Source organism: Natrix helvetica (genome assembly GCF_964273705.1).
Source record: "Natrix helvetica genome assembly, chromosome: 6".
NCBI classification, from domain to species: Eukaryota; Metazoa; Chordata; class Lepidosauria; order Squamata; family Natricidae; genus Natrix; species Natrix helvetica.
Window position 1 is genome coordinate 35,103,550 of NC_138553.1, and position 27,852 is coordinate 35,131,401.

Sequence of the window (27,852 nt, forward strand, 5' to 3'; positions counted from 1 at the left end):
GGTAGTCAGATGGGATAATGATAAATATTTTAACAATAAACTTATAGATATATATCTATCTCCATACAGCAGGCTTTTTAAAGCTGCATCTAAACAACCACTGCAGGTATTCCTCATTTAATGACCACTTGTTCAGCAAGTGTATGACAGCACTGAAAGAGTTATTGTTATGACTGGATCTTGTAGCATCCCTATGGTCACATAATTGCAATTTGCAACCTTCCCTGCTGGCATCCCACGAGCAAAGTCAATGGGGAAGCTGGCAAGAATTTGGAAGTTGTAATCATGTGAGGTCCCCACTTAATGACCTTCATTTAACAACAGCAACTGGGACTGCTGGAATTGCAGCAGTGGTGTGATCACATGATTTTTCAATGATATGTCACTTAACAACAATTTCCACTCCCATTAACAATTTGCATTGTTAAAGGTGGGTTACTATCTGTACAGTATAATTTCAAGTTAAACACAGCGCATCCTCCATTATATATTACTATGGAAATGAACTGAGTAGAAAATTCTGCTTATGGGATTTTTACATGGTCATATTATTTGAGTCGTGACTACGATTGCATTGCTGAAGAGTGGTGTCTTAAAAATGTCATTAGTAGCAAAGCTCCCAGTGTTAAAGCACTGTGACTTTGCAAACCCAAGGGCTGATCATAGACACTACACACATCAGGTGTATTTTTATTAATCCATTTCCTGTAACACAAGCTGAAAATGAATGTGTCTTATAGCCAATCATTTGGCAGGATTAGCCAAAATAATATAATAAATGCAGATACAGCTTACTTTTATACACTGATGGTAACGGTCACACCAACCATTGAACACATTTACAATGAATCTTGAAAGTTTCCATTTTCATACTGATAAACAGTCTGTTCTTCGACATTGTGTCTCACTCCCTTTTCCTTCTGCAATTTCCTTGGTGCTTCGTCATGCTGAATAGTAGCGCCATATGTTTTCTTTGTGTTAACAAAAGCATCATTGTTCAGTTCAGTTTCTTCAGCCAGTTCATCTTGTTCAAGTATTCCACATTTCTCTTCATTCAGACTTTCTGGATCAGCCCATTCCTGCTTCTCACCAGAAGCAAAGATAGCATAAAATACCACTCCACTATAGTGGACTAACGAAGCTATTAGAAAGACATTTTGCCATTCTTCACGAGTCTAAAGAAATGACATGGGACATATTTCATGTACTTCAAATTTGTATTCCATTTTTCCACCAAAAATAACATTTTAAAAAAATTAAAGTTAAAATATATAAAGAAAACAACAAAGCTGTAGTTAAAATATTAAAACTCAGGAACTAAAAACTTATCAAATAACACAATAAATAACATCACCTTAAAATAAATTGATTTTACAATAATACAATAGCAGAGTTAGAGGTCTTCTAGTCCAACCCCCTGCCTAGGCAGGAAACTCTATACTGTTCCAGACAAATGGCTATCCAACATCTTCTTAAAGACTTCCAGTGTTGGGGCATTCACAACTTCTGGAGGCAAACTGTTCCACTGATTAATTGTTCTAACTGTCAGGAAATTTCTCCTCAGTTCTAAGTTGCTTCTCTCCTTGATTAGTTTCCACCCATTGCTTCTTGTTCTACACTCAGGTGCCTTGGAGAATAGTTTGACTCCCTCTTCTTTGTGGCAACCCCTGAGATATTGGAAAACTGCTATCATGTCTCCCCTAGTCCTTCTTTTCATTAAACTAGACATACCCAGTTCCTGCAACTGTTCTTCATATGTTTTAGTCTCCAGTCCCCTAATCATCTTCATTGCTCTTCTCTACACCTTTTCTAGAGTCTCCACATCTTTTCTACATCGTAGCAACCAAAACTAAATGCAATATTCCAAGTGTGGCCTTACCAAGGCATTATAAAGTAGTATTAACACTTCACGTGATCTTGATTCTATCCCTCTGTTTATGTAGCCTAGAACTGTGTTGGCTTTTTTAGCAGCTGCTGCACACTGCTGGCTCACATTTAAATGGTTGTCCACTAGGACTCCAAGATTCCTCTCACAGTTACTACTATTGAGCAAGGTACCACCTATACTGTACCTATGCATTTTGTTTTTCTTGCCTAAATGTAGAACCTTACCCTTTTCACCATTTTATTTTATTTTATTAGATAGTGCCCAATGTTCAAGTTTGTCAAGATCCTTCTGTATTTTAAGCCTATCTTCTGGAGTGTTGGCTATTCCTGCCAGTTTAGTGTCATCTGCAAATTTGATGAGTTCCCCATTTATTCCCTCATCCAAATCATTGATGAAGATGTTGAAGAGTACTGGGCCTAAAACAGAGCCTTGTGGTACTCCACTGCATACTTCCCTCCATGTAGATGCAGTTCCATTGAGGACTACACGTTGAGTATGGTTGGTCAGCCAGATACGAATCCATCTGGTGGTGATGCTATCTAACCCACATTCTTCTACTTTATCTAGTAGTAGGTTATGGTCTACCTTATCAAATGCCTTACTGAAGTCCAAGTAAACTATATCGACGGCATTCCTCTGGTCCCCTAATTTTGTCACTTTGTCAAAGAATGCAATAAGATTAGTCTGGCATGATCTGTTTTTGACAAACCCAAAATTTTATCATTAAGATTGCTCTGGAGCCAAATAAAACTATTTTTATGCCAAAAGACAGCCTGGGCTACTTTGACAGACAGAATCTAGGAGCATCTGCATAAAAGGCCCCTTTCTTTTGTTACTATCAACTATGACTGTGATAGTGGAGAAACCAAAGTCTTGATGGCAGGAAAAGGTAATTTTTCAAAACACAGAAATGTTGGAGCTAATAACCAGCACTCTGAATTGAGAGAGAGTCGTGGTGGCACAGTGGTTAGAATGCAGTCTAACTCAGTGCTCACTCCAGGAGTTCAATTCTGAGGTTGACTCAGCCTTCCATCCTTCCGAGGTTGGTAAATGATACTCAGATTGTTGGGAGGGGGGAGGAGGGAGCAATATGCTGACTCTGTAAACAACTTAGAGAGGGTTGTAAAGCACTACGAAGCGGTATATAAGTCTAAGTGCTTTTGCTATCACTATCCTGGAGACTAGTAATTAGTAAAGTTATTGTAACATAAGAGTCACTTTCTGGGGCTAATTAATAATGTAGCCACGTTTTGAATCAGCTGGAAATTCTGAAAACTTTTCAAAGAGTGTAAAAATTCTACTTGCTGAAATAAAATCTCATATCCCTACCATGTTTTTCAAAATGATCAGGATTTGAAATTGTTGAAACTAATGATGGTTTAAAAACAATAACTGATTGCCATGCATTTGGAAGTCATTTAGGGAAAAACATCATTACCTTATGTTTTGTCATTGCACCAACAATGAGAGGGCAGACCATTCCGGACAATGTCCCAACTCCATTAGAGATGCCCATGAGAATGCTGGCATACCGAGGTGCAATATCCAAATGGTTGACATTAAATCCTGTAACACAAAATATTATATCAACAGGATGCATTCTGTCAGCACGAGAAAGATTCAAGCAGCTGAAAATGTAAGTGCTTATTTTATGCTGATCCTTCTTGATCATGAATGTACAAACTAAGTGCCCAAGACTTCACTGTGCACTGGAATTTGATTTAGTCCCTGGGAATTTTAAACATGGTTACCAAATAAGCATAAGAAAAAAGGGATTAAATACATAAGGGCTAATTGCAGAGGTGAGTTGCTCCCGGTTTGGCCCAGTTTGGCCGAGTTGGTAGTGGTGGTGGTAGGAGGCTCTGCCCACCTGTCTGGATGCTTCTGCGCATGTGAGCACGTGCACAAGCATGAGCGATCCAGGAGTAAACCGGTTAGCACCCCACCATTGGCTAATTGCCTTAATTAGATTTAATTTAATGTCAATGTAAAATTAATTAAAGATATTTTAATTTGGGTCTAAGCCTCAGTTTATTTATTTTTTTATAAAAGTGTTTTTTTAATTTTTAATTTTCAAAACAAACACAACACACCCAGTGACGTGCGGTGAGGTTTAAGGCTGGTGAGGCTGGTGACGTCATCAGCGTGAGCTGCGGTCCCCTTCATGTTGACTCAGGAAGGAGGGGAATGGGACCACGTCAGCCTCCCTCCTGCGCACATCCCATTCCCCGCCTTCTTCCTAAGTCAACATGAAGGGGACCACGGAGCGCGCTCTGCGGGACTGCGGCTCACGCTCTGCGATCCCCTTCATGTTGACTCAGGAGCCAGGAAGGAGGGGAATTCTCCTCCTTCCTGACTCCTGAGTCAACATGAAGGGGACCGCGGAGTGCGCTCCGTGGGGCCGCAGCTCACGCTCCGCGATCCCCTTCATGTTGACTTAGGAAGGCGGGGAATGGGACGTGCGCAGGAGGGAGGCTGAGGCTAGAGGAGCCTCCTGCACACGTGGTCCCATTCCCCTCCTTCCTGACTCCTGAGTCAACATGAAGGGGACCACGGAGCACTCCCATTCCTGACCACGTGTGCAGAAGGCTCCTCAGCGCCTTTTCCCTTTTCCCTTTTTTTTAATTTTCATGATGAGAGCGGTGCGGCTCTGCCTCCCCTGCCTCCCCTGACCGCACGTCCATGAACACATCCTTCTTTACATACTGTAAAAAGTGTATCAGTTGGTTAAAAAAAGGCTTACGTGCATCTCTTCCACAGTCAACAAACATAATTCATAGTAATTCAAGTATTTTAACTCAGATATTTATACATGTTACCATCATCATACCTCCATTTTCATTTGACTATAATTGTTTAAACGTCTTTCATCATAAAATATACCAAGATGGCATTTCATTTCTAAAATCCTCCAATAACACTGAATCCTTATGCCCTACTCTAGCTAAACATCCATAATATTTAGTAACAAAATTTTCTAGTCCTTCTTTCCAAATTAATGTTTACAATTTACATCCCATTTCCTTATGTTGTACCCATATCTGTATATACATTGTTATCATTATCCCTCCTTTATTTGACTATATCCTGTATCATAACATCAACCCTAACCTTCAGTTTATTTTTTGAAGTGTGGATTCTGCGCATAGCTGTGATTTCTCAAAGACGGAAAATAATAAATAAGACATAGAAAAATATTATTTTGAAAATAAGACACTGAAAATATCATAACCTCTCATATTTGTTTGTTTGTTTGGATTTATATGCCGCCCTTCTCCAAAAGGACTCAGGGCGGCATACAACATTAAAAAACACACATCCCAAAAGTTAAAAAAAAATTAAATCCATATCCAAAAAAACAAACCGAATTTAAAAGACAATACATTTAAAATAAGTTAAAATTAACAGGCCAGGCCGGCTTGCTGGAAAAGCCAACTTTTTAGGGCGCGTCGGAAGGACCGGAGGTCAGGGATTATGGGAAGCTCCGTGGGCAGCTCATTCCAGAGGGAAGGCGCTCCCACAGAGAAGGCTCTCCCCCTGGGGGTCACCAGCCGACACTGTCTGGCCGACGGCACCCTGAGGAGGCCAACTCTGTGAGATCGTACTGGATGGTGAGAGGCTACTGGTGGCAGTAGGTGGTCTCGCAGGTACCCTGGGCCTAAGCCATGGAGTGCTTTAAAGGTCATAATTAATACCTTGAATCACACCCGGAAAACAACCGGCAACCAGTGCAGGCCGCCTAAAGGGGGTGTAACATGGGAGCACCTAGGTACCCCCATGACAACCCGTGCGGCCGCATTCTGGACCAGCTGAAGCCTCTGGGTGCTCTTTAAGGGCAGCCCCATGTAGAGAGCATTGCAGTAGTCCAGGCCAGAAAGGACGAGGGCATGAGTGACTGTGCACAGAGCATCCCGATCCAGGAAGGGGCACAACTGACATACCAGGCGAACTTGGTAAAAGGCCCCCCTGGTCACAGTGTTCTTCTAAACTAAGCCGCGTATCCAGGAGGACTCCCAGATTGCGAGCCTTCTCTGAGGGGGCTAAAATTTCTCCCCCATCATCAAAGATGGGACAAGATGTACAAATCGGGATGACGGAAACCACAGCGACTCAGTCTTGGAGGGATTGAGCTTGAGCCTGTTCCTCCTCATTCAGATCTGCACAGCCTCCAGGCATCGGGACATCACATCGAGGGCATCGTTTGGGTGGTTTGGGGTAGAGATGAAAAGTTGGGTATCATCAGCATATTGATGATACCGTACCCCAAAACTATGGATGATCTCGCCCAGCGGTTTCATGTATATGTTGAACAGGAGGGGTGAGAGAACCGACCCCTGGGGCACCCCACAAGTGACGCGCCTGGGGGTAAATCTCTGCCCTCCAGTCAACACAAACTGCGACCGATCCGACAGGTAGGAGGAGAACCACTGTAAAACGGTGCCCCACACTCCCAACCCCCCAAGTCATCGCAGTAGGATACCATGGTCGATGGTATCGAAAGCCGCTGAGAGGTCTAATAGGACCAGGACAGAGGAACAGCCCCTGTCCTGGGCCCGCCAAAAATCATCCACCAATGCGATTAATGCTGTCTCTGTGCTGTACCTGGGCCTGAAACCCGACTGAAACGGATCCAGGTAGACAGCTTCATCCAAGTATTGGGGAAGCTGACGTGCTACCACACTCTCGACAACCTTTGCTACAAAGCGAAGGTTGGAGACCGGACGATAGTTGGCTAAAGAAGCTGGGTCCAGGGAAGATTTCTTAAGGAGGGGCCTCACCACCGCCTCCTTCAAGGTGGTGGGAAAGAACCCCTCTCTCAATGAAGCGTTGGTAATCGCCTGGAGCCAGCCTCATGTCACCTCCCGGGAAGCCGAAACTAACCAAGAGGGACACGGGTCCAGCACCCAAGTGGCTGCACTGAGTCTCCCCATAATCCTGTCCATGCCTTCGGGGGTCACAGGGTCAAACCCATCCCAGATTGTCTCCTCAAGATTCATCCCCGTTGGCTCGCCCGAATCTACCCAGAGTCCAAGTCTGTCCGGATCTGAGCGATTTTATCCTGCAGATACTGAACAAATTCTTCAGCCCTACCCTGCAAGGGGTCTATATTTCATAGACAATTCAAAGGTTTTAACAGTTAAGATGAAATTATATTACTGATTTTGAATATTTTAAATACATGAATAATAAAACAAATATTTAAGTAGTCAATCATTTACTACAGCATAATTGTGCTTCTTTTTAATTTTTATGAAGTAAAAGTTTCATTACAAATTAATCAGTTTAAAAAGCCATTTAAGAATGTCAGAATAGCCTTTAATTAAAATTAAAAGTCAAGAGCTAAGATGATGGGCAGCCTAGGGATGATGATATAGAAACAATAAATTGCAATAATAATCCTACTGATACTAAAATATTTCTACAATGTGTTCAACAGTTTTTTTTACCTGAAATAGCAAATCCACTAAAGCCTACTGCTAAAACCAAGAATGAAATAGCCACACCTCTCGTGTGAGAATATCCAACCACCAAAAGTAAAGTAGCTTCCATCCCAAAACCTGCAATGAAAATGTATGGAGAAGTTTATTAATTCTTCAAAATACACCGCTTCAAGAAGTATTAAAACAATTTATTTATTTTAGATGTTGTTTTTATTTTTTTCTTTAAAATTAGCTCCAGACCCTAATCACATACAAATTGGTTTTTAGTTTTCTCTGCTATTTATAAAAACATCATCTCTCTCTCTCTCTGTGTGCAAGTGTGCACATGTAGGTATTCATGGGCATTGTCATTCTTGCATACATTGTTTGATATTTATGAACTGCTTAGATTTTGTAAGATTAAACCAACATAAAAGTCACAATATTTCCTTCCTTCCTTCCCTCCCTCCCTCCCTTCCTGCAGCCCCAACATATTATTTCAGAAGGAATGAAACTTTTAGCAAAAAAAAAAGCTGTCCCTCTGTCCCCATATATTTTGATAATTCAATCCTCCCTTTCAATGTACAATATACAAAATGCTTGAGATTTTGCATTGATTTTTAAAATCAGCAAATCAGCCTGATGCTTAGGTAGTAACATATAAATCACATATAAGATCTAAGCATACCTCCACAGTTCATGATTTTTCTGACAGCAGTAGTTGTTAAAATTTGCCTGCTGCGCAAAAAGTCAGCTAGTTGGCCTCCAATGGGTACAATAACAGTCATTACCATATGCGGCACTGCAGACAAAAGGCCAACCTGGAAGTAAATATATATAATGGAAATCATGTGACCAAAAGAAATATGTTTTTTCTCTCAGTGTAAGAAGTTAATTAAATGAATATTTGAGGAGCCCATCATTCCTTAGCATAGGTGAATTATTTATTATTATTATTATTATTATTATTATTATTATTATTATTATTATTATTATTAATTAAATTTATAGACCGCCCCCTCTCCCCGAAGGGACTCGGGGCGGTGTACAGACAACACAATAAAAAACAGTATACAAAATTAAATACTCTTAGATACCCCTAAAATCAAATTAAATACTAGGCTGTACAGTATGATAAAAATTAAAACAACCTAAAAACCTACCCCTAAAAATTTAAAATACAGGCTAGAAGGATTAAAACTACGGTTAGGCCAGGCCAGCTAAGTTGAACAGGTGGGTCTTAAGTTTCTTGCGGAAGGAGCGGAGATCGGTGGTTATTCTAATATCGGGGGGGAGGTCATTCCAGAGGGTCGGGCCCATCACAGAGAAGGCCCTACTCCTGGGCATCGCCCGCTGGCACTGCCTAGTGGACGGCATCCGGAGGAGTCCCTCCCTGTGAGAGCGAATCGGCCGCAGGGATGTATGTGGCAGGATGCGATCCCGCAAATACCTAGGTCCTGTGCCATGGAGCGCTTTAAAGATGATAGTCAACACCTTGAAACGCACCCGAAAAGCCACAGGTAGCCAGTGCAGCCCGTGCAGGAGAGGTGTTACATGAGAGTACCTAGTACCTCCCATAATTGCCCGCGCGGCCGCATTCTGGACCAACTGCAGCCTTCGAGTGCATCTCAAGGGAAGCCCCATGTAGAGAGCATTACAATAGTCCAGTCGGGACGTCACTAGCACATGGGTGACTGTGTGAAGGGCGTTCCGGTCCAATAGGGGACGAATTGGCGCACCAGGCGAACCTGGTGGAACGCCCCCCCCTTGCCACGGCCATCACATGGTCATCCATTGACAGCCGGGCATCCAGGAGGACGCCCAAATTGCATGCCCGCTCCACGGGGGCCAGCTGTTCGCCCCCGATGGCCAGTGATGGAACCCACTGGTTGAACCAGGGCACCGGTAACCACAGCCACTCCGTCTTGGAGGGGTTGAGCTTGAGACTGTTACTTCCCATCCATTTAGTATATTTTACACTAGAGAATTGAGCTGACAAATTTCCATTTGTCATCAGCCACTACAATTTATGGTGACATCTACCATAAAAGGAATTGTCAAAGTGATTGTTAAAAAATAATAATAAAGGCTGCTCAATGGAAACAGCAGGCAAAGGAGTGTAGCTCAGAAATCCTAACTAGCTGCAATGCCCTCCTCTGTCTCAGATATGGTTTTTCACCAACAAAGTAGATCTTAGTTTTTCAACACAATTAACAGGTTTATCTGAACATTTGCTATAGATAAAAACTAATGTCAAATATTATACAGGCCTGCAGTTTGAGATACCAGTACTCAAACACCAACCAGTTCAATTAAAAATACACAGTGTGTGTATACATATACAATATGCAATATGTTGGTAAGGTAAAGGTTTCCCTCACACATATGTGCTAGTCGTTCCCAACTCTAGGGGTCACGACTTTAGTCATGTGGCCAGCATGACTAAACACCAAAGGCACACGGAACGCTGTTAGCTTCCCACCAAAGGTGGTCCCTATTTTTCTACTTGCATTTTTACATGCTTTTGAGCTGCTAGGTTGGCAGAAGCTGGGACAAGTAATGAGAGCTCACTCCATTATGCGGCGCTAGGGATTCGAACCACCAAACTGCTGACCTTTCTGATTTACAAGCTCAGAAAACTCTTAGCCACTGAGTCACCATGTCCCTTTAATACTGTATGTTGATAACAAACATCTAAAGAATTTAAGGACTGCCTCCAAAGATGGCTTCTAAAGTATTGTTGTGGAATGTACAAGTCATTGGATAACAAAAAATTATTTGTATCACAGCATTATTAATATACAGGTTAGCTCTTTTCTCTCCCGTCAAACAGTCCTTGATTTTTATTATGTTATTTGTAGGTTAACCAGCTGGCACTGACTAACAGTGAGCTATATTAAGAGAAGATTCAAACATGCCAATTTATTAGGTATAAGCAAACAAAAATCATTGAGAACAATCAGCAATTTACCATCAGGCCTTTAGAGAAATTCCTTTGGTTTGTATTTTTTACCTTACTTATTGCAAATCCAAAGACTTCTTCAAAATAAGCAGGCTGACTTATGAGCAGCAAGTAGAAAGTCCAGCTTCTGCAAAAGTTTGCCACAACAATTGCATAAACTGGCATCGAAGTGAAAAACTGCTTCCAAGGGGTGCTGAATCTCTAGAAGAAAGAATTCCAAAGCTTTAGAATGATGGCAGGGTAATGTTAGGCATCAATTTAGCATTCAATTTGTCATTCATGTGCATATTTTGGAGGAAAGCATTTTCATTGTAGAAAACAATATTTGAAAAACAAGCATGAATAAGTAACCTCTCCTTTTGTTATCTACATAATGAAAAGGACAAGATTCTGCAGCAAATAGCGTCAATCCCACAGTGTTCAGAATGTCATTACCATCCTGGGACTCCATGCACGATCCCTTTGTTGTTATCCTCAAGCAGAGTTTTGAAACCAGCAGGCTGGCTGACTTTAGACTTTGGCTCAGAGATGCAACTCTAATTCCACTATTAGCTGAAGGGCACCTGAAACTTCAGTAGTCCATGAAGTCACAATTGGTGGAGAAGAAAATGATAGAAGTATATACCCTTTAAGGACTGATTTATAGTACAGCTCTATGCATATTTATGGAATTCAGATTTAATCCTTAAAAATAATCTGAATTTAATGCTAAAATGCAAACGTCATCCAAACCTTCTGCTTATACAAGGTGCCGGAGAACATTTTAAAAAGTCTTTATATTACAAGCTTAGAAACAAGACAAGAAGCATTGTTTCCCAACCTGTTTCATTTATACCAGGGGTGTCAAACTCAAGGTTAAATCTGCTTAAATCTGGGCCACGGTGCCTTGGCAGTCAAAACAGCTCCCCTCCCATTCCCCATTTCGGCCTGCAGCACTCTGGCAGCCAAAACACCATATTTGAAATCATCATATTATGATTTCAAAAGCCCGAGATGAGACATGGAAGACTGGAAACTGGATCTACATCTCTTTCTCTCTCCCTTTGCAATTACATATTAAGACAATTTCTGTTGCTGAATCTAAAAATCACATCAGGCAAAATCTGAAATGTCTAACAAAAGGTTCAGGGTCAAAGCATAAAATAGGATATTAAATCAACAAGCACAGAACAAGAGGCAACTGGACTTTCTTGTTATTCTTGGAAGATGTTTCACTTCTCATCCAAGAAGCTTCTTCAGTTCAGAGCGAAACATCTTCCAAGAATAACAAGAAAGTCCAGTTGCCTCTTGAAAAAAGGGGACAAGCATGACCAGGATGACTGAGAATCTTCAGAGACAACAAACACAGAAGTTCATATTTTCTTGTGTTAGAACCTTCACAAACATTTAGTTATAGTAATTGTCTGACAAAATACAGATTTGTAGTTAATCTACGTCCCAAAGGTGCCTTTTCGAGAGGCAAGTGGACTTTCTGGTTCTTCTTTGAAGATGTTTTGCTTCTCATGCAAGAAGCTTCTTCAGCTCTTCAAGCATCTTGGATGAGAAGTGAAACATCTCCAAGGAAAAACCAGAGAGCCCAGTTGCCTCTTGAAAAAGCACCTTTGGGACAACCATGACCTGGATGGTGGAAAATCTCCATAGACATTTCTTAATTAATGGTTTCTACAGTAATTTTGGTCAATAAATCATTTCCAAGAGAGGGAAAAACTATGAAAGCTACAAGTAACTTACACTGGTATTGATTAAGTTGGCTCCGCCTATGCTAGTTTCTATGTAAATTCTTTCCTCAGTGCTTATTGTTGGATGAACAGCTGGGCTCTCATATGCTTGCAGTAGCCAGAACATATACCAGGTTATCCCAAACATTCCTTTAAATGTAGAATGAAACAGGATTTTTACAACCAGTTAAAAGTTTCTTTAAAAAAATATTTCAACATTATTTCAAAATGTATTGCTTTATCTGATATTTTTTCTTCACTGGGCAACGTACCATATATATAGAAGACAGATGGCCATCCTATATATTGCACCAATACACCTGCAAGTGGCATGGCAACGACTGCCCCAGCATAGGAACCTGCAACAAAAGCCACATACAGTATATATGAGTCAACAGTTGTATTCCAACATACCTAACCCATTACATCACTAAAATAAATGTCCTGTTTGGAAAAATACCACATTGCTAACTAAAGATTTATAAGCCCAGAATTGCTTCAATAGTGAGATGGGTTGCTTATAAATTTAATAAATAAAAGAATACACCCTAATTTGCAGAAATAAAGATGAAAACTTTGTAGACAACTGTTCGATTCATGGATTCTTATATTATGGAACACACTTGTTACTGCAGTTGTTAGTGTTGCTGAAATATAGATAACTGAGAATGCACTTTGAAATACTACAACCAATGTCTCCCAACATTCATCTAACACGGCCTCAGATTTTTTAAAAAAAAATCTATCCTCATTGTTTGTTTCTTCACTTTATTCAATTTACGTACCAAAGCACCCCTGGACAACTCACAGTATAGTAAAACAAGATAAAAGCACACAGTATACTATAGGCAAATGAATCTGTCCATATACAAAAAACAAATATAACTTCTAGTCCTAGAATTCTCAGGATTGTTGTTAGTCTGTGAAATAATAACAATAAGAACAAAAACAACAACAACAGCCTGAGAAGAAAACCAGAACAACCTCATTTCATATTGTTGTGAATAGTATAGAACCAGGGAATCTTAGATAACACCTGGTACTTGAACTAAACACTGGCTGTTCAGATTGGGTAATGGGTGAATAAAGAACCTATTCCCTATTATGTGGAAGATTCCCTCCTACTATGAGGTTCAACAGGAGGAAATTGAGGCAGACATTTTGGGAGGCTATTCCCTTTCTTTGAATGATCTTTTCCCTGATGCAAGGATTGCCCTTTGCGCACCCCCCCCCCGCCCCAATTCTTAGGGCCTGCCAGAGAATAATTAAAACTTGGTTTTTCCAAGCGCTCTTTGGTGATTTAAGTAGTCTGAGGAAGATCTGTGCCAATATTGTTTCTCATTCTATCTGGTTTTATTGTTTTCCATGCTGTTTTTCCTTGTACTTCTGGAGTGAGATCATTTATAAGTCTTATTAATAAAACAAAATTTCATAGTCATGTTTCTGGAATCATCATTGCTCAAAGGAGACTTTATTGGGTGAATGCTTTATTTGGAAAGATACACATTTGCTCAGAAAAAGGACAAAAGGGTGTAGATGTGGTAAAACTCTACCTGAAATTCTAGAAGGGGTTCAGTGGAGGAATCGCAATAGTTTGTTTTCTGGTAAATCTGTATGTATACACATGCACACAGACACACATACGTATAAAAATACTGGCCATGCCTTTTATGTCTTCCATTATGAGAAGTGTTTATATATTACTCCAAAAATTTTAAGTGTGCCTTTTGGTCCTGAAAACTGAGAATGCCTTTTCTACAATATTATAACACGAACGAATTCAGGGCATTACTGCTGTAAGTAGTATTTTGTGAGGATTTATAGGAAAATATGCTACTAGTAAATGGTTAAAAAAAATAAATGGCATTTGGATCCTATTGAGAGCTCATAAAGACAAGCCATGAAATTCTATTTTGGCATTTACCAGTGTTGCTAACTAATTATTCTGGAAGATGCATAGACTCAGGTGTTCTTTTTTCCTCATTTGAAATTAGTTTATATTATTTAATAGACAGTTAACTTATGTGTGAACTATTGGGCATCTTGAAAACATCGGAACTCTTCTTGGAATAATTCATTAGCAAACAAGTTCAAAATATTTATCCAAATTGTACCTTAGACAAGATTTCCCAACATTTTTTTTAAAACACTATTTGAATCAAATATAATAAATTGCTTAATGGTTTTTAGGTAATTTTACTGACTTTGATCAACATTCAACTTGTCCGGAAATAAATCAAAACTTTTAAAGAATAATAAATATTTGTTTAGAAAAGGCAGCCTAAACTCAGAAGAGGAATGAATTAATGATATCAATAAGTTATAGGATGGCTATAGAAGTTGGAATTAAGTTTGATTATTTATTAGGATATTCTCACAACTCATAGAATCGTGAACTAGCCAACTACATTAGCTTAGCATTTGGTAGTGTGAATTGAGCCCTGCAGTTACAACTGGCCCTGTGATGCAGCTGGAACAACCTGGAACATTCTGTCAGGGTTCCAAATAGCATCCAAAAGTAAATCAGAATCCAAGGCAAAGTATTGCTCAAAGTTCCAATTTCTTAAGAGAGCCATATTGGCACATCTGGGAAAACCTGAATTGAAAAGCTTCCCGGTTTTCCCCACCCAGTTGAAAGTTCAAGATCTTGCCCCCATACCTTCAAGTCCATTACATGGTTCAATATCCCGCTAGCATGCTGGCAGTTCCACCCATCCAATTTCGGTCAGGTGCAGAGACAAAAGATGATCTTGGCTTTCTTTTTTTGTTGTGACTACATAGTATGTGACTCCTTACAATCCCCCCTCCCACAATAGAAAATGCATAGCAGAATAATAGAAAGTATGGCAGGCCAAAGACCCAAAATTAAAAATGGTTGCAGGCCTGACACATGCTTAAAACTGTAGAGGTGAGAGTGGATTTTAGGAGGAATCTTCCTTTTCTACCACCTCTTATTATAGTATTAGCAATAGAGTCTTCAAGTTCCATAATCTCCCAGGATTTGAAATGGATATCCAACATTAGAACCATAATTAAAAAAGCACAACAAAGAACATTCTTCCTGCATCAACTCAGGAAGTTCAGACTGCCCCAGGGGCTAGTGATTCAGTTTTAGAGAGGAATTATTGAGTCTGTCATTTGTACTTCTTTAACTCTCTGATCTGGTACGCCAACTAAACAGGTGACAGCACAGATTCCAACAGATAGTTAGGACTGCAGAAAAAACAACTGCAATTAGCTTGCCTTCTATAGAAAATATGTATATTGTGCGGGACAGAAGAAGGGCTGAGAAAACATCTACAGACCCCTCAAATTCTGGACATAAACTGTTTCAACTCATCTCCTTGAGATGCCACTATAGGGCATTGCATGCTAAAACAACTAGACACAGGGACAGTTTTCCCCTCGTGCCATCACACTACTGAACACCTACATCTCACAGTACTGTCTAATATCTATATATATTTACCCCTGTTGTATAGCTATGGCATTACTATTATCCTTATCTTCTTTACTACACACTCTTATTTCTATTATTATTATGATCGTTATTACTCTGTTGCTTTGCATGTTCACTGAGAGCTTCTGAACAGAAGACAAATTCCTTGTATGTCTAATCCAAATAAAGTATTCTATTCTATTCTATTCTATTCTATTCTATTCTATTCTATTCTATTGCATTGCATTGCATTGCATTGCATTGCATTGCATTGCATTGCATTGCATTGCATTGCATTGCATTGCATTGCATTGCATTGCATTGCATTCATATTTCTGAACTTCAAAAATTGAGTTGAATATGCATTACAAGTAAATAAGCGGTATAAGCAAAGTCACTATTTGGTTGATATTAGTAACTGGGTTACTAAGAACCAAAAATCGTAGCATTAAAAGGAAAAAAAATTCTAATTAAAATTGCCATAAAGAAGTGATGGCGAACCTTTTAGATACCGAGTGCCCAAACAGCGCACCCATGCCCAAACTGAAAGGTGTATACGTGCGTGCAAATGTGCACATGTACAGACATACGCGCATGCGCATGCACGCCTGCACAACACAGACCTGAATACCAGCTGGCCGGCAGGAGGCAGGGCATCCCAACACCGGCAGCACAGCAAGAGGTAAGATCTTTTTCTTTCGTGAGCTTCCATTTCGTTATTTGCAGGGAAATAGAAGCTCATGAAAGAAACGCCACAGAGATCTGACCTGGGGCAAAGGGACGCGTGCCAGCAGAGAGGGCTCTGCGTGCCACCTCTGGCATGTGTGCCTTAGGTTTGTCATCACAGCCATAGAGAAAGTAGAAACCATATATGCACAAATGTATCATAAGATAAACAACAATTTTACACCAGACACTAATAGCAAAAATATATGTCCTTCAGCTATTAAGAAATTCAGATATTAAGAAAGTTTTTTGGCAACTAAATCCTCAAATGAAAAATAAGTGAATACCTATTGTTTTATAATCAGCATAGTATTTTTCATTAAACCCATCGTGCTGGCATTTTCTCAAAACAAAAGAAGAAAAATCAACATACCACAAAATGAAATAGTTGCCAGCCTGCTTCTTTCCAGTGGAGGAGCCCATTTACTCCACATCCCATGGCATGCTGGATAAGTCACCCCCTAGCAAATTTTGCACAGCATTAAATGTTTACATTAAAATTTTTCATTTGTGCTCACATTTTTATTACATGCAAGTAACTGAACTTATTGTTTTAGACAGGAATCATCTGCAAAAGAAAGTCATCTCACTTAACACTAAGGCAGGGGTGTCCAAACTTGGGAACTTTAAGACTTGTGGACTTCAACTCCCAGAATTCCCCAGCCAGGCTGGCTGGGGAATTCTGGGAGTTGAAGTCCACAAGTCTTAAAGTTCCCAAGTTTGGACACCCCTGCACTAAGGGATTGACTTCAAATGTGTGTTTTCTTCAATAGGAACCTACTTGTTATTAGTTGAAGATGAAATTATTAGTTGAAATTGCACTTCTCACTTTTCGGAGTTCACATGACTGAAAATTAAATTTCAATTCATTTTGTTTTTTTTTGCAATTTTACAATTATAGCATACAGTATTTCCAAAGGCTCCAACCAGCTCAGATGCTTTAGTCAAAATGATGAAACCATTATTGTGTTGTTGCGAATGAGCTTCCCCTTCTGTGTGTGTGACATCACAATGTGTGTACCAGGGGTGGGTTGCTGCCGGCATTGCTGTCAGTTCGGTGCGTGCGTAATTTTGCTCACAGTTGATTCGTGTGATTGTCGGCACCTTTTTCTTCACTTTTTAAAGCATTTTTTCCAATTTCGCCTGAACCGGCAGGAAAAAAATGCTTTAAAAGTGAAAAAAAGTTGGCCACGCCCACCCAGTCACATGACATCCCCCAAACCAGTGGCAAAATAATGTAGATTTCACCACTGCAGTACACACTTGCAAGTTTGAGGTAACTACAAGATTCATTTTTAACATACAGTAGTTGCAAAAAAATTACTTCTAGAATGATACAAACATTTTTTTAATTTTTTGTGTTGCTTACATTCAATTAATGAAAACTGAATAACTGGTGCAAATAAACTTCTACATTGGTACTTACCTCCACAAGGCCTTGCAAAATTCTTACAAACATAACACACCCATAATGTACTCTGGCAGCTGAAGGAATGAACATGTTTAGAGTTGAAGTTAGGAAAATTGCTGCTCCAAATACCCTAAAAAAAAGGAGAAATATAATTTCCCCCTATAATTTCATATTGCCATAATGCCATGATACTATATATTGAACTGAGATAAGCTTGCCTAAACAAAAGTTCAAATTATCTAGAGATCAACTAAACTTTCATTGAAGACTTTATATTCTAGAATTGCACATAGTCAACTAATATAAGCTGAGCAATTTAGCTGAGCACAGACTAAAATGCATGATATTTATAGTTCTTTGTATTGTGAATATTTTTATAAATGTTACTCTCAAAATGTCCAATATTAAAAACTTTTTAGTTCATACTTTTCTGTACTTAGTTCTTCTGAAATCAACATCATTATTTTTATTTCAGAACACAAAGATAATCTGACAAGCTTTAATTAATAGCAGTATCTATCAGTAATAGTTGTAGTTTCACAGCAATGAACTATTTTTGTGCCTCATTATATTAAATACATTTTAATATTAACTATTGACATGAATAGACTAGACTAGATTAGACTAAACTAGTCTAGAACAGAACAGAACAGAACAGAATAGAATATTCTTTATTGGCCAAGTGTGATTGGACACAGAAGGAATTTGGTATATAAGCTCGTAATGTGCATACAAACAACAAAGTAATATAATCATAAGATACCAATAGTAGAAGGTAGTCATTTAAATACACAAATGATTATACATAGTTAAAAATGTTGCATTTGAGAAAAGTAACACTATTTTTATGCATATTTATTACATCATGTGTTTTTCTAAATTCTGTATTGCATTATATTATATGAGTATATTACCTGTTAGCTGCTAGTTTATTTGCAATGAAGCCTCCTGGAATTTGCGTAACAATATAGCCCCAAAAAAATGACCCATGAATGAGTCCTACTATTTCTGGATCCCAGCTGAATTGCGCTTTCTACAAATAAAACAATATTAAATAGTAACACATTGTAGCATCTTGATGTTGTAAAATATGTTTTACTGCAAAATCCAAATATTGCGGTTATCATTAAGCAATATTTTTATTTTTAATCCTCTAAAAGCTGTAAAAACAAACTTATTTGATGGAAGGGGAAAATTTTCTCAGTTCTTTTTTATTAATTAAACTGTACTTAAATTATACATTATATGTTTAGAGTATTAAATAAAATTGTTTAATTAATTAGTTAATTAATCAGCTAGCATGTTCTCAAATTGATGGACTACACAAATTTTATTTTACATCTGAGTGTTTGAAAGCCTTTGCTGATATACTTACTGCCCACAATCGTATTTCAAAAACAAGAAAGAAAAATATCTGAGGCATTGTTATTGCAGCTGAATAATGCCTTTGCTCTCATTACACGTATCTTCCCCAGTTATGCTACAGTTGTCCTTGATTTAGTGCATTTTTGTTAATGTATTTTCATTCAGATTGTAATCTGTAGAATATTTTAAGGGCACCTTTCAACTGGAGACCATTACATGTTATAATTGGTTTATTGACAGAACTTGCTTAGGCAAAACAAGTCTAAAAAGGAGATGGGGTTACAGTCCCTCTTTATAGATTTATGTACATTGGAATATATCCAGGTATTTTACTGGATATAACACATCATGCACCTAGTGAAGACAGTGAAACTGTAAGGTGATATGTCAATACAATGGGGTTTTGAAAGAACAGAAAGGCTGTTATTCCATGAATATAATTTCTTTCCAGGGTGTTACTTTCTTTCATTTTCCTTGTCTCCCAGTATCTTTTCCCAGAGAATGATGACCTCTTGGACTTCTAAATGTTTGGTGGCTGAACTAATAGTTTTAGTTTCCAGAGAAGGCATAATAGGATTAGGAGCTTTTAATTTGGCCTCAAGAATTCTTTAATTCAAAGATATTGCTTTTGGTTTAAAATTTCCACTTTTACTGTGCAGTAAGTGCTTTACGATGCTCTTTGTCCCATCTAGGACTATTTACTATCTGTCAGCCTGATGTTATAAAACCTGAGTATTGGCATAGGAGGAGAAATACATATGCCACCTTGAGTTCCTTGGAGGAAAAACAGGGTGTACATCTAATGAAGAATCACTATGGTACTTAAAACATAATATTTCATAAATGCAACTAAACTTTTAATAGAAAGCCAGTTTGGTATAGTGGTGAAGGGATTAGGCTAGAACCTAGGAGACAATGAGTCCCATCTAGTCCCATTTTAGGCACAATAGCTATTGGGGCAGCCACTCTCTCTCAGCCCTAGGAAGAAGGCAATAGCAGACCACTTCTGAAAAACTTTGCCAAGAAAACTTCAGGCAGCTGTCAGAAGTCAATACTGACTGGGAGGCACAAACGCTCACACACATGCACACAGACAAGCTTCAATATCACCATATTTCTCTACAGCACAAGTAGAAAACACTTTCTAGTAAGAGAAATAAACTTAGTACAATATATATCTCGTGAGCCAAAATTTCTGTCTGAGACTTTGGAGAACTGATCTAGAACATTCTGTTCTATATCAATTACAAAGACCTTTAGAATCTTCCACTATCTGAATAGCTGCTAATGCCAGTGTCTATTGGGGAAAAAATAAAAATAAAATAAAGAAAATAAACTTTTAAATCTGATTTCTAGAGTATTATAAGGCATCATTTTTCTGTGTTAAAATAATATATTCTTCTACCTACCTCAGTCTCTGGTTTTCCATTGATGTAGACGGTGTTGTTATTAACCATTTCCACAATAGCAACACCAAGATTGCATCTAATTCCAAAAGAAATGCAAAATCCCAGACCACTCATCATAGCAATAATATAGCGCTTAGGTAATCCACAGCAATAGCAATCAAATAAAGGCGGTTTGGTTGTTGCTTGCACAGGTCTTCCTTCTTCATTCAGCTCTATGGCATCTCTTTCACAGTTGGTTCCATCTATTTTTCTAAAGCCATGTAAAACAGAGGCAAGGTGTGTTCAGACAAAAATATACTCTCAGAAGTTACTGATATGCACTTAAAATAACTAAATTAACTGTTCCTAATAAATTATGTTTAAATAGCATGGAAAGAAAGAAGGAGCCAGAGGGTTTATAGAGTACCCATTTGCAATCTGATACCCAAAATTACTGAGACTGTAATTCATTATCTCTGGATGATCCATAGAATATTCTGGAAATCTAATATAGTGACAGTAGAATTTCAGATGATGCAACTGCAAATCTAGTTTATCAAACCATCAATCAGACAGTCACAGAATAAAACCTGCAATGTTAGCAAGTGAGTCCTAAGTGTACTTAATTTGTTTAAAAATGTGTTATAATGTGATATTCCTGAAAACATTTATTGTTCCCCCACCCAACTGTTGCTGAACTACAAAAAATCATAGACTCTTCTAAGCTTTTTTGTTCAGTAATAGCTTGAAGCTTTCCACCTCCATTTTAAATTGAAGGCTTGTATAATAGAGCATGGAGAATAAGATTCCCGAACAGAATACATTGCTTGCCATTCCTTTGTAGAAATTTATGTAGAGGTGCCTTAAGGAACTTATAGAATAAAAGGCAATATAGATCTCATTAGCAAGTCTATTATTTGGAAGTATGTTTGATCTTTGGATCTTAGGAACTTACATATAACTTTGATAAGGATTGTATTCTCTGCAACTCTCATTAAGCTAATCAGATTTGGCTATTTTTTTTAACCTGAAAATATGCTACATTGTCAGAAAACCTGACAGTTCTTAAATAGTTAAAAATTCTAGAAAGAACTGTGTTTCCTACATGCCATTAAGAATTACACTAGTGACAATAGTTCAAATTAGAAGATATGTTTTGGTAAAATAATACTATAAATGTGTTTCTGTATTCTGAGCATCTTATGTGGTACCTTGATTTTTGTATTGGATTATGTTTAACTATATTTTCTGCTTTGTTTATAAAAAAAATCATATTGTTTTTCTTGTGAGCTGGTTTCCTAGGTGCTTAGAGTTATGTATTTAATATGGGTGGCCAAATAAATTTTCGAAATAAATAAATAAGGAACGCAACGCCATAAGAAGTTTCAGAGTCAAACTCAGGGGAGAGCAAGAAGGGCAAATGATGAAATGTGAGTTGTGCTATCACTGTGCAAGGCCATGACTAAGGACACAAGTAAGGACACAAGTACAACTGGTGTTTGCACTGTGATATCGCAATACACATTTGTTAGTTTTTTTTCATTTCACTTTGTACCAGAAACTTGTGTAGGTTTTCAAGAACAGATTGTGGTGCATGTTTCATACAGAGATTTTCCATTTTAGGGAAAGGAAGAGTGTATTCCTTTAAAGTTTTTTTACCACTAATGGACAAAAACCTCTCATAACATGTATATTTATGTGCTGTTTTCTGTTTATTCCAGGAGAGTAAAATATATTCATCATTATATCTTTTTCACTTTTACTCATATTACGTATATTTATAGTAAAATAAAATGAAATATCATCACCAGCAGTAATTCTTAAAATAATAAATGTTTTTATCTGCTTTACATCCAAGGAATTGCTATAAGAGAATGAATGGTTATCCTTCCAAGCACAATGTTATATGCCTGGGCATTTAATGTAAATCCACATAGCATCATAAATGAAATAACAGAATAACGGAGTTGGAAAGAACCTTGGAGGTCTTCCTAGTCCAACCACCTCCTTAAGCAGGAGACCTTATACCATTTCATACAAGTAGTTGCCCAATCACTTCTTAAAAGCCTCCAGTGATGGAGCATCCAAAACGTAAGAATTCCACTGATTAATTGTTCTGTCAGGAAATTTCCCCTTATTTCTAGGTTGGTTGATTAAATTCTATCCTCTTCTTTGTAGCAGCCCCTTAATTATTGGAACATTATTATCATGTTATCCCCTAGTCCTTCTCTTCATTAGACTAGACATATTCAATTCCTGCTACTGTTCTTCATATGTTTTAGCTTCCAATCCCCTAATAATCTTTGTCTGCACTCTTTCTAGTTTCGACATCTTTTTTATATCATAGCGACCAAAACTGGATGTAATATTCCAAGTATGGTCTTACCAAGGCATTATCAATTGGTACTCACATGACTTTGATTCTATCTCTCTGTTATGCAGCCTAGGACTGTGTCAATTTTTTTGGCAACAGCAGCACACTGCTGGCTCATATTTAAGTCACTGTCCACTAGGATTGTCCTAGATCACTCTCACAGTTACTGCTACTGAGCCAGGAACTAGCTATTCTATAACTACATTTCGTTGTTCATGCTTAAACGTAGAACCTTACTTTTCTCACCATTGAATTTAATTTGGTTTGATAGGGCCCAGTGTTCAAGTCTTTTGAGATCCTTCCAGATCTTGAGCCTATCTTCTGGAGTTTTGGCTATTCCTGCTAACTTGGTTCCATCTGCAAATTTATTCATCATCACACAAGGAACCTCTCAGCTTTAGAGGCCAGAATTTCCAGTCCTAATTGCCCTACTGGATATCTTTGCTACTGTTGTCTGCCAGTCAATGTTTAAGTTCAATGTGTCCTTTATGATAGGTTCAGTTCAAAAGAAAAAGCAGGAAGGGACAGAGGTGAAGGGACAGAACAAAATAAGTAAATCCCACTCTGTGTGTGTGTGTGTGTGTGTGTGTGTGTGTATTATAACATTGCTCTTTCACTCAATGTTTTAAAAGTTCAATAAACAATATACTATTTTTACTACCCATATTAATCCAAACTGTTCAGAAGAAACTTTGGATGGGAATGGGAACTGGCTTCAAAGGTTTAATTCCTAATCCATCAGGAAGAAAGAGTGATGTGGATAAGGTAAAAGGATAGATCGATAAGAACAATACAAGAAAATGTTGAAAAACTCCAATTATAGGATATACTTCAGATAAACAGAATCATTCTGAAAAAAAAACCCATGAGAAAGGACATTGCTAGTTTCCTAATTTATATAGCAGAAAGGCTGAAAAACTTAATTTTGCTTAATTTAAAATGATTTCTTTTAACCAAAACTCTACTTTGTCTCATTCAGTTTGAAATGTGAAAGGAGTCTTCTTTTAGAAATGTTTGCTGTCAAATGGTTCACTAGAAAATTTTAGGTGATAGTGAATATTTTGCAATCAATTGTTTTTCTTTTTTAAATAAATGCCTTTCTTCTTCTTCTTCTTTTTAAAATCAGGTTTAGGAGACAAAATTAAGTTTCCAAGGGTTCAGAAGGACTCTCAATATCTGGCTGGGATGACATACAGTATTGACTCTATTACTCTGACAGATTCTGTTGATTGTTTCCTATTGTGATATAGAGATTTCTTCTTAACATACCTGTCACATTATTTAACAGAAGCATAGAAATCAGAGCTCCAACCCAGGCAGCTTGCAATCTAGTCCATATTCAAAAAAGAAATGTTCTATATGTCTAATTTCAGAGCCCTTTCTTGTGGGGATGCACCCGTCCTATGCCTCACTCACGGAAGAACCTCAATTAAAGATATTGTTCATTATTTGAAATTATCAGAGATCAACAGTTTTAATTCTAGCAATAAAACTAATCTGTTTCAATATAGTCCCAAAGGTAATTTTAGTAATTTAGGTTTCCATACACAGAGTTGAAGTCAAGTTATTGGAAGGAGACTCAAAAGGACATTTTACTTATAAAACTCCCACAGTTCTAAAAAATATTTGAATATTTTTAATTTAAAAAGACAGCTACATCTTTATTAATTTCTCATCAATATTGGGCAGTATCATTTATTTCATTTAATCATAATAATTCTAAACCATTCCAGCAATATAGTGCTTCAACAAATAATATTGTTTTTTTGTAAATAATATTAAATAAATATTAGATGCATGGTTTTAAAATATTGCATGTCTGGTAGTTCGTCACTCATTACAGAGTTTACTAAATATTTTATGGAAAGGTGGTCTTTGTGTTAAATTATTCTAGATGGTCTCATAGAGCAATGCTTCATGTGTGGGGGGTTTTGTGGAGGGGCAGCAAGTTGGAGAATCTATCTTATCATATTTCTATTTTTACATCCATAAGCAAAAGAGTTTAAAGAAAAAGAAGCAAGTTGAAGATTTTGGCAAGCTGTTTGGCATTACAGTATCAACATTGTAACAACCCACCAGGATTCAATGTAAATTGCAAATGGATATATATATGGACAATAATTCATATGTTTCCTGAACAGAATTGAAATAGAATTTAGAAAATAATTCTGTGATAAAAATACTTCCTACTTTTACAAGAATGCCAAAAGCCTTGGGTCTAATCTATGCACAACTGAAATTATTTGTTGACATTTGTAGATATATCTTCATTTAAATGAGACAATAAATAACACACTCCGAGACGGTTAATATTAACAATAGCAGCAACCTAAAACTTTGGAAAAAATATGAAGAAATATCAGCATTGGGCTAATATGAAGGTGGCTTTTAAATTTCCATGAATTAAAAATAATTTGCCCAGGAAAAATAGAAAAACATTTATGCTTAGTGCTCAAATTTAAATTTTAAAATGTCTCCCTCATTAAACCTGCTTTGCCTCTTTGTGACTCCACAATACATCCATGTAGTTTTCTTGACCACATTGCAGAAATGGTTTGCCATTGCTTTCCTTTGGGAGAAGTTGTTATTGTTATTGTTATAACTTCACAATATAAACTCTCATTCTGCTATTTTTCTGGAGAGCTCGCACATAAACTGTTTAGCTTTTTGAAAATAGCCAAGTCAAATGAATGCATGAATGTGTATATTACAGACAAAATAAGGAGATGAATAGTTTGGTCCTGATAAAGAAAGAAAGCATGGATCGAAATAATTATTCAGGACAATACAAAAAAAAAAAAAAAACACACAGACAAGTTGTTTTTCTGCAGTAAGTATCTGCAGTTAGTACTGTAAGTTAATTCTATGGATGTTTATATACAGAAATGCCTTCTTTCCTTGAGAGATATTTAATTGTGGTTAAGGACATTTGATAGCAGTTTTGATTGTAGGGCAATTATATATAATAGTATTTTACATTGTAACTATAATTCATTACTCCTGTTCATGCTTTTGTAAAATATTGAAAAATGAACAGAAAATGTTTTGTATAGGACAGCACATCAGTGACAATGCTGCTTTCAGAAAATGAATAACACAAAATATGCCAATTAGACATTGTAGGCATTATTTTTTTCCATGTAAAAAGTTTACTGTTTGTATTAAAATTAGTTTCCATAGGAACGTAATAAAAGATTCTTTTTTAACATACAAGACTTCTAACTTTTGCTATGACAATTTAACACAGTTCTTTTCTAAAATGTATTATGAACTTTATACTTTAAAATATATTAGAATGATTAAGTAAAAAAGCACATATTCAAATTCTGACAGAGTACAAAGATAAGCACATATTTGTGGATTTAAGAGTCTTTAATCACAATGAAGATGAAACACAATTGCTGTTCACACTCACAGTAGTGTAGCTAAAAATATTTCATGATTTTAGCTGTACTAATTTAAAACTACAAAAATAATTTCATCAATAACATTAAGGATGCCTAAAATAATGTTTCCCCTCCCACCTGATTTAGTAGGACACAGCTAATAAGTGATTGTCCTTACTTTTAGCTAAGATATATCCTTGTATATCCTGTTTTATTCATTTGTTCCTACATATTTCACTTACGTATTTCACTTCATAATTTTACTATAATCTTTGTAGAAGTTAACAGTACATGAAACTGTTACCTTTGCAAGTGTCCCAGAGAGTCACTTAGAGTATTCTTCACCTCTTCCTTCCCAGGCTTTAAAAGTCTCTCTTTCAATGAATTTAATACTTCAAAAGGCATCTTCTTTCTTAGATAAACCCTTTTATGTAAAATAGACTTGTCGTCATCATCAATTTTTTATCAATTCTAATAATCTTTTTCCCCGTTCTGTTCTTTTTTTCTTTCTTCCTCGAGAGAGTAATCTGGCAGGTATGTTAATCTTCCAAACGAAATAACCACACCGAAATTATCAGTAGATTCTCCCAAAGGCTGTCAATAATTCCATGTAAATTGTAGGAGGTTTGTTTGCATCTCTTGTTATTCTGCAGTCTTCAAAGGAATAGACCTGAAAGTAATACTGGACCTGATGTTAAGCTTATGCATCTGACTAAAGCACATTATAACATGCTGCTCATCCTCTTTCTAGGCTTTCTTCACACATGTGCTCAGTGATGCTATAGTAACGAACACAATACTGTCTCTCTGGCCATTTGAGCTTCTCCCTAGCAAACTTTATTAAACATTTATGCATTGTCTCTCCCAATTTCAAACCATGGCTTTTGCTCCTATTTTGTTCTCCATTTTCCTGCTGAACCTCAAATAACAATATTGCCTGACGCACAGAGAGACAGACAGAGAAATAGACAGATAGACACACACACACACACACACACACACACACACTGACATTCCACTTGTGAGTGATCTCATTAATATTTCCCTAATACAGAATCACTATATACTGCATTTGATACAAACTAGGTTGTGCTGGAAGTTAGTGGAGAAGAAAGGAAGAAACTGATATTGAGTTACATTGAGATTTAAGTGCTTCCAAACTGAGTTGGCACAAACAGACTGCTCAATTCTATCTTCTTTGTAAAACCATACACACACACACACATCAGACTTTCTCATTTTGTTTAAATAATTATACCAGTTAACATAATTTTAATGAAATGTGACTTTAGCAGATGTATAGAAAATACAATGATTCAGATATTACAGTAATATTGTACCAGAGTCCAAGTGTTCTCTCTGCATGAGTAATTATAGCCTATAGTTAGAATTTATATTTATTATTGTTGTGAATGTGGCAATTTGAAATGTATTACACATGGAGAAACTGAAAGCAGAAAATGAAGATATGTCAGTATAAGCACTCACATGGTTAATAAACTAAAAGCTAGGACTCCATTTAATAGAAACTTTAAAGGAAGAATATAATCCAGTAATACCATTGAAATCTCTTGTTTTCATCTCCCAAACTATATTAGAACTTTCTGAATGGTTTAGATAACCTCTATAGCGACCTGGTTAGTATTTGAATGGGAGATCACCATAGAAGCTCAGGCTGCAAATCTAAGCAAAGAAGAAACCCTCACACAAATCAATCTGTCCATCCATCCATCCATCCATCCATCCACCCATCCATCCATCCACCCAGGTCAGGA

At 37.4% G+C, this 27,852-nt stretch overlaps 1 protein-coding gene across 1 annotated transcript; it reads right to left on the reverse strand.

Annotated features, from left to right (window-relative positions):
- Nucleotides 1-839: 839 nt before the first annotated feature.
- Nucleotides 840-26,482, reverse strand: SLC17A8 (solute carrier family 17 member 8; the record flags this gene model as incomplete). The annotated part of the gene is made up of 12 exons (XM_081958709.1): nucleotides 840-1,175; nucleotides 3,327-3,454; nucleotides 7,336-7,446; nucleotides 7,997-8,129; nucleotides 10,322-10,471; nucleotides 12,002-12,138; nucleotides 12,261-12,347; nucleotides 16,527-16,614; nucleotides 17,580-17,694; nucleotides 18,479-18,597; nucleotides 20,339-20,588; nucleotides 26,382-26,482. 12 exons carry the CDS (start codon nucleotides 26,480-26,482, stop codon nucleotides 840-842), a joined length of 1,755 nt encoding a protein of 584 aa, XP_081814835.1.
- Between the last annotated feature and the right edge of the window lie 1,370 nt (nucleotides 26,483-27,852).